The sequence below is a fragment of the Triplophysa rosa genome, linkage group LG16 (assembly GCF_024868665.1).
Source record: "Triplophysa rosa linkage group LG16, Trosa_1v2, whole genome shotgun sequence".
In the NCBI taxonomy this organism is placed as follows: Eukaryota; Metazoa; Chordata; class Actinopteri; order Cypriniformes; family Nemacheilidae; genus Triplophysa; species Triplophysa rosa.
This window is the reverse complement of record NC_079905.1, coordinates 7,839,890-7,854,705: the sequence shown is the minus strand read 5'-3', so window position 1 is coordinate 7,854,705 and position 14,816 is coordinate 7,839,890. Positions and strand designations below refer to the sequence as shown.

The 14,816-nt window shown below is 38.9% G+C and overlaps 1 protein-coding gene across 2 annotated transcripts in view; it reads right to left on the bottom strand.

Moving 5' to 3' along the window:
- Window positions 1–14,816, bottom strand: part of samd12 (sterile alpha motif domain containing 12) — a 76,660-nt gene that overhangs the window by 51,847 nt on the left and 9,997 nt on the right. For both annotated transcript variants that reach the window (XM_057355094.1, XM_057355093.1), the window contains exons 2-4: window positions 14,326–14,507; window positions 12,283–12,412; window positions 9–149 (exon numbers count right to left, since the gene is read on the bottom strand). In XM_057355094.1, the coding sequence (XP_057211077.1) occupies window positions 9–149; window positions 12,283–12,412; window positions 14,326–14,507 (453 nt within the window). The remainder of the gene's footprint in view (window positions 1–8; window positions 150–12,282; window positions 12,413–14,325; window positions 14,508–14,816) is intronic.

Below are 14,816 nucleotides of genomic sequence, written 5' to 3'. Positions count from 1 at the left end.
GGTTGTACCTTGCGTGAGCAGCTGCAGGGTTCGGACTTCTTCTCTGACGCGGAGCTGAAGCACCTGCTGTAGGATGAACTGCCGCTGACTCTCCTGCATGATGCCCATCCGCTCCAACTTTCTGTCTGTGAGTCTCATCAGAGCTCGACCTGCACACACACATACACGTCCATGAAATGAGAGCAGACACTAAAAAGAAAAAACATTAGAAATTAGACAGTTATGAATAATAAAACTCCACGCGCATAAATCAAAACTGTTCTTGTCATTTTTAAGAGGCTATTATCAAGCCCCCTGTGTAAAGCCGGATCCAGTCTTGTAATAACCTACATTACAAGAATCTAACGAGAATATATTGTAATTAGCGAAACGAAATAGACTGGAATCTTTTCTTTCAGCTAAAAATATGGTCAAGGTCAGATGAAGTTCAACGTCATTTTTAATCATTTTCACCCCTTAGATTTCTACTGATGAGAGTCATAATACTGCCCATCGATGCCCCGCTTAACAACTGCCATTTGCGCTGGATTTAAAGCCATTGTCGCACTGTGCCGTGAGGTACTGACGCGGAAACGCATTTACGCTGTGATGGGAATTATTCATTTGGTTGTTTTTCGTGTGAGAGACCAAACGTGGCAGCATTATCTGTGGAGAGGAGGGTATTCAGATGCACAATTCAACAAAATTCAAGGTGATTATGTTGCATTATGAGCGCAGATGTTTATCTCCTGTCACTCGCTCACATGCTCCCTTAATGGTCAAGACTTTAAAGCTCAGCATGAGAAGGAAAGCCACATAGAGCTGAGAAAACCCACTAAAAGCCAGTCAAACCAACAATTTAACTGACCCTAAACCACAGAAGAACCTTTGTGGTAATAAGAAAAAAAAAGTTCAATTAAATTAAGAGGACACTGAGAAACAAACAGGGAAAATGAAATGCCACTGTTTATAAAAAAAACAGCAGGGGAGATTGTAAAAAGACAGTAAAATTATGATAATGGCCAGGACAAAAAAAGCAATGCTGCAAAAACATCTGTTAGAATAACAATGCGGGGTTTTTAAATGGTTTAAAATAAAACAAAACCAATCTGGTGTTATTCTGAGGTTATTTACTCTAGTCACACAAGTAAGGAATAACATAAGGATTTAATGATGCCAGATTCATTTTCACAACATTGACTTTAATTGCATGGACACAAAACCATCTCTCAAAATATCGTCTTAAGGGTTAAACAGGATAAAGAGTCACATGAACAACATGAGGGTGAATAAACAATGACAGAATTTGTGTTTTTCAGTGAACTATCACTTTAAAGGGATACCCAAAAATGAAAATTCTGCCATGAATTACTCCACCAAGTCGTTCCAAACCTGTATAAATGTATTTGTTCTGCTGAACACAAAGAAAGATATTTGGCAACTGACAGTTCTGGAACATCATTGACTACCATAGCAGGACAAATTTTAATGATAGTCGAAGGTTCCCCAGAACTGTTTGCTTTCCTAAATTCTTTAAAATATCTCATTTTGTGTTCAACAGAACAAAAACGATATACTTTTTTCTACTATGATAGTCAATGATGTCCCAAAAATGTTAGTTGCTAACATTTTTCCAAATATCTTTCTGTGTTCATCAGAACAAAGACATTTAAACAGGTTTGGAACAACTTGAGAGTGAGTAAATGATGACAGAATTTTCATTTTCGGGTGAACTATCACTTTAGGAATGTTTAATTGAAAAACAGAGACCAAGATTCTGATAAAGAAAATGATGGATGTTTTTGTACGGAATGAAATAAATAAAATCATTCAGAACAACAAAGCAATAGACACAGATGGAAAAAGCCTTGTACTGTATCACATTTGATGTCATCTATACAGTATATTTTAAATAGAGTATCTGGCCACCACGAGCACAGATGGGGACTATTTAGTCACGGAACATTAGAGGCAGAAAATTGCAGTATGTATGAGGCGTGTAGGTTGAGGTGATCAGGGTAAGGTATTTTAGTACATTGGTAAAGTTCCAAACTACCCCTTCATTTGGCAGCGCTTGGCTGAAACGCCTCAATGAGGAACAGAAACTCAGCGTGCATTCATCCTGAATCACTGCCACGAGTATCTCGCTGAGAACATGAGTCAAAGTCTGAGAAATAAACACAGCGAATAGAGAAGAGAACGGAGAGGAGGGGACAGAAAAGAAGCGAAAAATAATGAGAAAAGTTACAAATTGGAGGAAATGGGAAAGGTGCCATTCCAAACAAATGACCGTCCAATAAAAACATTTTAGAAGATGTTTGGAAGAGTGGGTCATTGGGTGACAGCTGTCTCAGCAAGATAAGGATTCGCAAGAATGCAGCCTGTTCTCACAGGTCAAATAAAGCGAACTCTTACTTTCGCCGGCGTTAAATAGTGAGGAACAAAACAACCACAAGTAATGGACCGTATGGTAGATGGCTTTGAGGGATAGACATTGACGCTTATATATCCTATAAATCATTACTAAAATTTTACAACACTCATTTAAAGGGATAGTTCACCCCAAAATTATGTCATTTACTCACCCTCTTGTCATTTTGAACCTGTATGACTTTATTTTTTCTGCAGCAAACAAATGTAGATATTTTGAAGAATGTTGGTAACAGAACAACGGTGGTGCCCATTCACTTGCATTGGTTTTGTGTCCATACAATAGAAGTGAATGGGTAGTGTCATTGTTCGGTTACCAACATTCTTCAAAATATCTTCTTCTGTCTTGTGCAGAAGAATGAAATTCATACAAGTTTAAAATGATAAGATGGTGAGTAAATGATGATATTTGGGCATTATGGGCGTCATATTCAGCTGGTCATGTGACATCAATATGACATCCACCATAAGGACGCGACCCACATGTAGAATAAAAAACAGACTTGTCTAGGCCACTCTCACATGACTGGAGTCTTCATCTTAATCATATTTAAAACATATTTGTACTATTGCTTTAGCCATTAAGTAAGGGATAATTCACAGCTAGCCGTGTGTTAAAGGGTTTTAATGCACGAAGTGGAGGCGCAGAACCACCCGATGCGAAGCGGCATCTGCGAAGTGCATTAAAATCCTTTAACGCATGGCTAGCTGTGGATTATCCCGCTCATACCATGGTCATTTGCCAAGTTAAATCTTTTATTGATGTTTACAGTGAAATTTTAGATCAAACAGGTGAAAATTACAGTGATTTATCAGTTAAATTTCAAATGTAAACAAACTTACTGGAGCTACCTGTGCGTTAAAGGCACAGTTCTTAATTAACAGCGGCCACTAGCGTTGTATTATAGATTTGCCACGAATCGCTCAGTCCAAACACGACGGTGGCCACCACAGTACAAAAAGATGTCGTTCTCATGTTGACGCAGGGAAGAGATTTTGCGGGCATTAGAAAGACCGTAGAAAGAGCGATGTCTTATGTATTAGATCAAATAAAAAGTTTGTGGATTTTAAGTTTAAAAAGAAGGATAAGTCAGGCAGGAGCTAGGACCTGTGTTAATATTATAAAGACTTTCCAGCAGAGACGCGTTAGGACCCGTGGTACTAATTAAGGCTTTTAGCAGATATACTCACAGATATCTATGGACAGGGGCGGACTGGCCATCTGGTGTACCGGGCGTTTTCCCGGTGGGCCGCTAACGTATGGGGCCGTAACGGAGGCGTTGGCCGCTTAGACGGACGTATTATAAATGCAAATGCACGCAACGCGAATGCAAAAGACACGTATGCAAACCAAACCCCCCACCCCCCCGTCGACAGATTCGGTGGAGGGCCGATTTTTCTTCCCAGTCCAGCCCTGTCTATGGAGATACTTTCCAGCAGAGAGACGTTGGAGAGAAACATCGTCTCAAAATCACCCCCGAGGAGGTTGCTTTGTATCAGTATGTGAATAACATAGTAACATACCAAGATATGTTGTTGTTGTAATATTAGCTGTGTGATGGAGCAGTTTTGAGCGTCATTGTTTATCTGGAACCGCTTTAATATTGTACTCGTCCAGATACTTGAGAGAGAGAGCGAGAGCGCGTTGGAGCTGAAACTGGAGAGCGAGCGAGAGTGCTTTTTATTCTTTTACTCAATGATGAATAAACTTTCAGTTAATCCGGGTCACATGCGTTCCGCACCGGAGAGCACAATCCGTATGGATCACGGATCTTCCTGCGATCTGTTTCACCACGATACCGCAGGGGAGAGGAAGAGAAAACGCGCGTTGTAGAGTTGTTTGTCCGTTTAGGGCTGCTGTACAAAACATGGCGGCGAATTCAATGTATGTAGGGCCGCTCTGTATGTAGATATAAAAAGCTTATTCTAAGGTATTACAAACATAATGGTTCATTACGTAAGGTCTTTACACACCTCTGAAGAAATAGTTTTGTATATTATATTACATTTCCATCAATAGATCCTCCTAAAAACGCTGTATTGTTCCTTTAAAGGGTTTTAATGCACACCTTCCAGCCAATCAGAATCGAGTATTCAAAAAGACCATGGTATAAAATGTACATATTAATGTCCAAAATTGGGTAAAACATGTTTAACATTTAGCCAAGAAACACTTAAAAAACACATTTTATAAAAACTAAAAAGTATATGTGCATCATGTGTGTTTGTTTGCCCCTGAGTGTTTTGAGAAAATGGCTTTTGTATATATCAAGTCTGTTAAAATCTCATCCCACTCTTTCCTGTGGAATATTCGAGCCAGGTGTCTGTACACACCACATATATGCTGTTTTCTTAGTTCATGGTCCACTTACTTATCTGCGTGCAATTGACAGAGAAAATAGATTAAAGAATTTAACAACGTCTTGGATTTCCACACAACTGAAATCACACTCCACACTTGGCTTCTTCTATATCCTGTTTTGACTGTTATCCATTAAACGGCACAGATACAATGGCCATCAAACTATGGCTGGGGGCCAAACCTGTGCCAAGACACAACACACAATGCGCACACACACAAAAGTACACGTGAGAGTTATGTTGCGTATACGAAAGACGAACTGGCCATATATGTATAGGGGCAGATAAATCTCATTCTCTCTAGTCTTCACTCCTGATGAATAGACTCGGCTTGGAGCGTTCCCTCCCTCCACACCAGCACTGTCACTCTGGGGATGTGTCCCTTTTACATGTGAACCAAAAGCCCGGCTAATTACTGCTTCTACAACAAGGGAAATGACAGGCTGGGTGAGCGAGGGAAGAGACGGGGAAGATGAGAGACATTGAGGCTCTGGGGCCTTTAAAGATGGAAATTAACCTCACTTTCTCTGACAAAACTCACAGAGTGAACGAGCAGGACTTCACTTGGTGAAGGAAACTCCTCAGGTAATACCGCAGCATACTTCACATAGTTTAACTGCAGCTGCATCTATGAGTCCTGAGGGGGCTTCTCTCGCTCTCTCTCTCTCTCTCACATGCACGCACGCATGCACGCGCGCGCGCACACACACACACACACACACAATTGGCAGACACAGTTGTAGCCCCTCAAACCAACACGGAGCCGCCAAGAACTTCCCTACATAGCCCTATACAGAGTATCATGCAACAAGCCAGAATATGCTGCAAAATTATCTCATTTGCATTGCTAAGGACTAATTCTAGATGAATAATGCCAGCGGGACACTTGAAATGTGAATTTGGTGCCAAACAGTTAATTAAGTAAAACAGGTGGTTTGGTGCAGGTGAGAATGAAAAATGGCAGTTGTGTTCACACAAAAATTACTAAATTAAACAAGGAAGACAATAATCAAGTTTAATACACTGCGGGGTCCAAATGTTTAGACACTAAACATCTTGAAATGCTTAATTTTTCAGATGTAATGGAACCCTTTACTGTTAGTAAACATTGTGAAGCATTTTTGTGGGCGGAGCTTAGGTGGAGGCAGAAAGATCCCCCTGACCGCATAACTAATGCTAGGTAGCACGTTTTGTTTGCTTGCTTTTTGACAATGACTAGAAAAAAATCAATTAAATTTTAACATGTAAGGTCACTCGCTGTCTAGGACCGCAATTGTTTTTAAAAAAGTTAACTTAACGCCAGGAACCTGGCCGACCTGTAGGCGCTCACTCAATGGATCCAGAGATGAACTGACAGGATTACCTCCAGTTAAGTGGCCTGACATCTACACCTATTACACCTACCAGACAGAGAAACCAAGCGTGTATAGTAAAGATAAACTGAGAGCATATACTGTACATCTATAGATGCCTACGTGTACTAACAGTGGCAAACGTTAGCAAATGCATTTACTTAAACACAAACCTGACACATAACATGATCCTTCTCACTGTTCCCTCTCCCTTTATATTAATGCACTTGTGACAACATAAGAAAAAGAGATGACAAACAGTTTCCTTTATGTTTAGTTTCTGGTCGATAGTTAACTGCTAGTTGTGTAACTAACAAAGTTAGCTAGGATACCCTATATGCGTTCAAAAGTTAACGCTATGTGAAAAATAACCTTGTTCCCCAGTTTCTGATTTGGGCATACGTGAGATACATACCCAAATCATAATCCACACCAACAAAAGACAGTAGTTTTTTAATCTTAAGTGTTATGAAGTGAAACGCGAGCATTTTTGATGATCGTTTCTGTTCAGTCCGCTCGTCTTATGGTGTTTAACTACAGCAGTCGTCGGTGTTTGTGTTTGGCAATGGCAGCAGGTATGTGTTCAAATATCAAATTGGAGAATGTATTATGTCAATTGTGGCACTAAACAACACAACAAGATGATATTTTAAACTCCTTATGTAGCCGAATCTGTGCTGGTTTGTATTAGCCTCCAGCTAATGCCGGCGCAAAAGGGGTCTATATTATCAGAAAAAACACAGAAATGTTGGTTCGCCGAAGAAATAAAATGTGGATTTGCTAATTCAATTAGTGATCTAGAAATAGTGCAGATTCATAATAAACCAATGTTACTGAGTTCATTATGCTATGTGTCTTTGTTTTCAAATCTTGAAAATGTAAATCTGTAACTTCTGTCTTTATATCTACATTTCATCTTAAAACATTAAATTGACAGCTCGGTTACATACTTAAATGTGAGTTGAAGTCAAATAAATCTGCAGTCAAATATTTCCTGCAAAATAGAACACGACAGCTCAAGTTATGAATCATTATTTAAAGCTCACCCCTCTGAATCGGGGGAGTTCACCCAAAAATTCAAATTCTGTCATCACTCATTCATCCTCGTGTCATTCCAAATCTGTATATTACTCTTCTGTAAACACAAAAGAAGATATTTTGAGAAATGTCTCAGTGGATTTGCGCGCAAGTAAATGGGGTTCAATGCTGTTTGGTAACCAACATTCTTCAAAATACCTTCTATTGTGTTTTGCAGAAGAAAGAAAGTCATACAGGTTTGGAATGACATGAGGGTGAATAAATGATGACACAATTTTCATTTTTGTGTGAACTATCCCTTTAACATGTACTGTACTGGCGTAAACAACTTTTTTGTTTAATTTTTTAACCAAAAAACATTGCGAATTTACATTTCATTCACCAGTTTTTTTTTTTACTTACTGTATGTGAACCTGAAGTTCACATGTTTAAGAGAGGCATTAGAGGACAATCACCACATCAGATGGGGTTCTGTGCTTTTAAAGCTCCTAGGACGTTCCTAGGACAACTTAATAGGTCCAAATCACTTCAGTGAGATTGAACTGTTATCATTATTTAGACTGTCCTGTTGCTGAGCCTGTATTGATCACTGGAGAAGAGAATAATGGCGTTTGGCATTTAATCAAAAGAGGGCAGATAGTGAGTTACACAGATGAACAGAGAGAGAGACAGATGCTTTTAGGGATGTTCGCTTGTGTTGGCGATAACCCTGCACTCAATCCTCAACTTCTACAGACTGACTTGTGTGATGGCATCTAAAATATTTTCTCATGTCCGAAATTAATATGCATAGCCAACAGTAAACAACGAAATCAGATCAATTTCTCTACGCAAATGTGACCAGGCCATTCAGAGAGACAAACAGTAAGATAACGCCCATTTTTTACATGACCCTCATATTGAGAAGGATACCATTTGAAAAGACTATCCTCCTTTTTCCCTGAATGTAAATAGCAGCATCATCAAGACGCTCATTATATTCCATTTAGAAAAACGTCAGTTGTGTGAGTCATACGCAGCAATACGGAAACTCCCCACCTCCAAACCCGTCAGAACACAATTCCCTTTCATTCCTTATAACAGCTGTAAACGCTTGTAAGGTAGAACACAGTCTAATTATTAAATGTTAATGCGGCCATCAAAGGCTATCGCTGGAGTATAAGTCACCCCCTCCCCCAAAGACTGCCATCAAAACTGAAAAATTGCAGCAGTTTTATTCAAGACACATCATGTTCCGATCCTTCAACATCACCACAATTCAATCTGATCTTTTCTCTCCGTCCTCCTCCCCAGAATACTGAAAAATTGATCTGATGGCTCTGAATTGCATCCCTGCGGAACACTGCAATTTCAGACGCTCATACCTCATCATTCCGCTCTCAGAAATCACTGCTGAGCTACCGAGGGCTGAAGCCACTTCCAGATGAATCTCAAATATATATGAATGGAAGTCCTCATAATTCAGCTGTTGTCACATATTGGGTATGGATGGGATTGAGCTGAATATTCAGTGATGAGATGCTTTACTGACCTTTTGTTACAACAGACAAAATTACACAAAGCCTGTTGTTGGCGATTCAGAAAGAAGGTCAAAATCTTCAGTTATAAGGGCAGTTGTGGTTTTATTATGCAAAATACACCTGGCACTGTGGAATCCTGTCAGTTGTCTACATGAAGGGAAAGTTCACCCAAAAATAAAGATTCTGTCATCATTTATTCACCCCGTATTCAAAACTTGTATATGAGCTTTTCTTCCGTGGAACACAAAATTTATTTTGAGAAATGTCTAAGTGGTTTTGTATCCACACAATGGATGTCAATGGAGGCCATTTTGAAGGAATATCTTCTTTTGTGTTCTGCAGAAGAAAGAAAGTCACAGATTTAAAGTAACATGAGGGGTAAGCAACATAAAATAATTTAAATGTTTGGGTTAATGTGAAATGAATGTAGGACAATGTATCTGGATTTGGGTAAATTTGATTAAAATGAGTTCATATCTGAGCTCAGCTTATGACATTGTTTGTGACAACATTTGTGATAGTATTAGGTCACATATTCCTATGTGTTCTGCATTTAAAGTATACACACATCTCACATAACCTCAAAACATGTTCTGTAGTGTCAACTGAATGACCAAGCTGGGATTGCATAAAAAAATTGACCGTCTATAAAAAACCCTAAACAACGCCAAGACCACCGGTCTTCTGCCTAATGGGAGTGTCCTTTACATGTATTCTTTACAACTCTAAACTACTAAACTCTAATAGATAAACCCAACGTCTAACCACACCCAGTATTCTCTGGAAGTATTTTACCAGTAGTGAGCCAGAACCCTTGTACAGCCGTTTGCTGGAAACAGAAGAAGAGCCAGCAAACGAGGAACATCCCAGCTGGATTCATTTATCCTGTCAACAGAAGGTCGGTCAGACTTTCCTTTACTCTTCTGGCCAGCAGATACTGACCAAGCGACCATAAAACAGAACGATTTAGATCTGATGCTATCCCACCTTAAAGGGATAGTTCACCCAAAAATGAAAATCCTGTCATCAACCTGACTACCCATAGACTTCCATTGGTCTTGTGTACATACATTAGAAGTGAATGGGTACCGCAATTGTTCGGTTACCAACGTTCTTTAAAATATCTTCTTTTGTGTTCTGCAGAAGAAAGAAAGTCATACAGGATTGAAAAGACAAGAGGGTTAGTAAATGATGATATTTTTGGGTGAACTGTCACTTTAATAGCGGAGTTGACTGGTGGCTGGTTAGTTTTCGGTTATCGTACAGTAGATGCCCTTACAGATACCTGGTTAGCCCCAATCATTTGTTAGAAGTTAACTTCAATTTTTTCTACATAATTGCATGTTTCAATATATGGCTTTGAATAACCCTGACAGACCACAAAGCCACAAAGGATGCGTAAACAACCGCTACATTCCTCATTACAGTTCATGAATGAAAATCTCATTTTGATGTCCAATTACCCATTACATCCAACACTCGGTTACTTAACAAGCACTAATTGTGGTGTTACTCTATGCTGTGCTTCCTTGACCCCTCTTTTCTATGACTCAAGGGATTAATGCCTACATGAATCTAGCCCAGATTTGCCTGACGCATGAGTTCTGTATCAGACATTTAATTCAATCTCTGTCTGCATGTTACACAAAACGAGTCCACCTTCTCCCCCGAATGCACCTACGCTATCAAAAATATGTGCTTAACTCATTTACCGAAGAACTCTCTGCCTCGCTCTTTGTAATTACTGCAGATTAGGGACTAATATCTAATTATGTCTTAATATGCTTTAATGCATTTTTAATGACAGCTCGGTGTTCGAGGCAAACTCTCAGAGCGATTCGGAAGATGCCGTAGAAGCAATGAGGGGAAATTTTGACGGTCTTGTGTTGGCAACAGAAAACAACGTTAATCATACCGGCCGTGCACCCGTTCGACTGGATTTAAACCGGGAATTAGATACTAATAATTTAATATCTTATTTTGTGCTCTCTCAAAGATTTTTTGAGGCGTAATGGTACATGTACAACTGAAAGAAAGTAAATTAAAAATTCAATTTTGGCAGCAATGGGATGTGAAATATGATATAATGATAAATCAATACCAGGGTTCACATGTATGTTTAACTGAGTGCATCACGATAATCACCCATAATTATTAGAAATCACACATGACACAAATGGCATTATGATCACATAAAGGCGTCAGATTTCCAAATGCAGAATTTACATTTAAACAAAGAATCGCACATCATGTCCTAACCAAGGAAGATGCATCAGCATTTATTTTAAACACTTTTGTTTTGTAGTTTGGCACTGATTCATCTTTGTTTACTTTAATGAAATATGTTATGTTATGCATGGAATGACCAGAGATGGATGCAAATTGCATTGTGTCTCTAATTGGTGAGGCCTGATGTTTATGAACTGATTCTTGTTAATTAATGCTGGATAGTCACATGGAGCAGCTTGAAAATTTTCTGCATATATTACGGATAATTGGGCTGAGCATAACCCTGATGCAAAGCAAAATCACAATCTGTCTGTTCGAACGAGAACAATTCAGAGATACCGAAAAGAATGAAACATTGCTTTAGCCAGCATTACTCATTTGGCCAAATCATGAAAAATCATCACATACAGGATGAATTGATTTAAAGGGAGAGTTCACTCAAAAATAAAAAATAAATATTCTCATTTCAGACCTGTTTGACTTTATCTCCAGAACACAAAATAAGATATTTTGAAGAATGTCAGTACCCATTCACTTCTATTGTATGGACACGAAACTACCGCAAGTCAATGGGTACCACCGTTGTTCGGTTACTTGCATTCTTCAAAATATCTTCTATGTTCGGCAGAAAAAAGTCATACATGTTAGAAATAACAAGAGGGTAAGTAAATGACAGAATTTTCATTTTTGGGTGAACTTTTAAGAAGTATCTCAGAATTGTTTACATATATTCATACAACAACAATGCTCTTTATTTGCACATTTCCACCTTTTCTATTTACATTTCTAACTCATCACACCAATATTCAATCTAAAGCACTTAGCAACAACAGATTTTATATTTCTCAAATACAATATCCCATCTGGCCACACATATAGATTGAAAGGAAAACATTTCTGGTTTTTCATTAATGAAGGCATATATATACTGTAAACGCCCTGCTGATCGGGTCCTTCGAGACCCTAAGACAACAATATTAGGAAACAATGTTTACTATGTTATCTTACTGTAATGTGTAGCCTGCACAATGTAAGCAATTAATCTCTATTAAGCTTTGCGAAGCAAAACATGAAAACACAATACAACATGAAAAACTATCCTTCTGTCATCCATCATTATGAGTCAGGTCACACGACATGAAAAATATGAATTCCCTGACACACATCCTCATGCACGGTACAGAGAACCCCCTGCTGAGCTAATAAACACGAAACACGTTCATCTCGGCCGAGCCTGTAGCAATTAACGGCAACGCTATTACGAAGGTTTTAATGCCAGTGGAATGCGTGTGCGCATGAGTGAGCGTGCATTGGACCGCGTGTGTTTGACCTTGGACAAGATCATCGTGAGAGTGACAGGGTGCCTTGTTTACCTGTGATGTCATGCTGTTTGAAGGAGTCACTGTGGACTTGGTGTTGATTGGGACAATGTTTTTTCAGCCATTTACACACGTCCTGCTGAGTCCACAGCGCCACCGGTTTAGACAGCTTCACAGTTCCCGGCTGGGCAAGAAGAAAAATAAATGATCAAATGAATAAAATTCAGTCTTGACGCAAAGCGCACTGCGGGAGTCGTTTAAAGGGATAGTTTGTAAAAACAATCCCGTCATCATTTACTTATATAACTTATATTTACTATATTATTATAACTTACTTTCTTCTGCAGAACACAAAAGAAGATATTTTGAAGAATGTTGGTATCCATACAACACCGGCCTTCATTGACTTCCGTGGTATGGACACAAAACCCCGGAGACATTTCTTAAAATATCTTCTTTTTTGTTCCACGGAAGAAAGAGTTACAAGTTTTGATTGACACAAGGGTGAATAAATGATGACAGAGTTTTTACTTTTGGGTGAACTTTCGTGCACGTTCGGTTCACCCATTGCGATTCAGTCCTGTCTATCACACCATACTGCATGACTTCAGAAGATTTGAATATAGCACAAGGATCACTTTGGTTGCACTTGAACATCGTTTCTGAAGCTTAAAGCTCCACTCCCCATTCACTGTAACTGCATGAAAATACTACAGCTGATATTGTACTTCTGTGCACGGAGGAACAAAGAAAAGCATACAGCATCTCAGAACACGAGACATAGTAAATAATGACAATTTCTTTTTTGGGGGGATTACGTTGTTCCTTTAATGACACTTTCTCCTTTTGAATGCCACAATTTCAGCATAACATGAAATTCAGAGTGCCTGAAATAACAGCCATTGTGACAGAGCTGAAGTGTGCGCTATGTTTAAGAAGCGGCATAATTCAGCATCAGCGACAGAGCCGAGCCAAACACACTCAGACGCTGAGTCAGTAGAAACAGCCTCCAGTGGGGCGAGAGTCACAGCCATACTAAAAACAGCACAGAGCTAATTAACCCAAGATACCTGCCGCCGAGGTGTGAAGGCAGGCCCGCAGAGCAGCTAGCAGAGACTTACCGAGGATTGATGAGGTATAATATATAAAGGTATATTACTGCATTGAAAGCACACCACGAGCGGAGATACTGCAGCGAGATCTGTTTTACGAGAGATTGTATGATTGTTGGAAGGACAGAGGCACCAAATGTGTGCCTCCCGCAGGTGGGATACGAGTGGGATTGGCTTGTAGCAGGATTCCCATCCAATTAAACCGAGATGAGTGGCAGATGAGTGGAGAAGGGAAACAAAATTGGGAGAGGAGAAGCGAGCAATAAAGTTATAACGGTTGTCACAGTCATTCTGTCCTTGGTATAATTAGGCAATTCGAGAATTTTCATGTTTCTATAGCAACAAAGCGTGATGACTTGAAGATATGAATACATTACAGCACTAATATGATATTCATCTATGACAACACAGGAGAATAAGATATTCATTTAAAGGCATTAAAACCTTATGGTTTGAACAGTTGCTATTCTACAATCAGCAATATCTATTATTGAATATTAAGGAGTGAAGTACATGTGCTCCGTTAAAATATATGAAAAAAATGTTTTACGTTTTCTCTATGAATTTAGGTTGTTGTTATTCATTTTTGTAATACATGCAAATCTTTAAAAAAAATGATTTTTATTTATACCAGAGAATTAGTAAATAAAAAAAATCAGTTTTAGTAGGATTGAAGTGGCAAATGTACACTTGGTGCATTAGAGCGCCATCTTGTGGTATCTATCTATATTTATTTTATTCAAAGCAACAATGTGATGCACAGTGCATTTTGGGATGTGAATGTTATAGTTATTTTACTGGCCATTCAATGTAAATATTACGTTTTTTTTCTATTTGCTGAGTTAATTGACGTTTTAATAATTTTTAGATAATGAATCATGGATACATTAATACAAATGTATATATATATATATATAAATAATCTAAATGCAGTGTATAATCTGTATAATTTGATATGCAATGAAGGTCTTGGTCCTGTTCTTACCCTGGAAAGCTCAGACTCTGACACTGAACGTTGCGGAGGAAATCTTCGCAGGAAACCAGGACTCTGGTCTTGAAAGCCTGGGCTGTCATCATGATCAACAGACGTTTCCTCCAGGTGTGAGGTCACATCCTTTGTGCACACTTGATGGTCAATCCCATTCTGAGTCAGATTGCAGTGGACAGCTGTTGAAATTAACAGGATGGGTTAGTGACAAGTAATGACCATGGGATGGCGCCATTGCATGTGGATGCAAACCAGAATATATACAAGTAAATTAATGTAAGTGATGACTCTTCACTCACACTAGACTCTTTCCCTAACTGATGCAACAAAGTTGTAAGCACAGTGTTTTTGCATGATGTAGCAGCATTAGGATTCGCTGGAATTATTGGGAAACTCAAACTAATTTATTAAAAGAGTGTTTACAAAAACATTTTTTTTGACTGGAGAGGACATGAGGCAATTCCACATTTAAAATGTCTGTCTTTTTT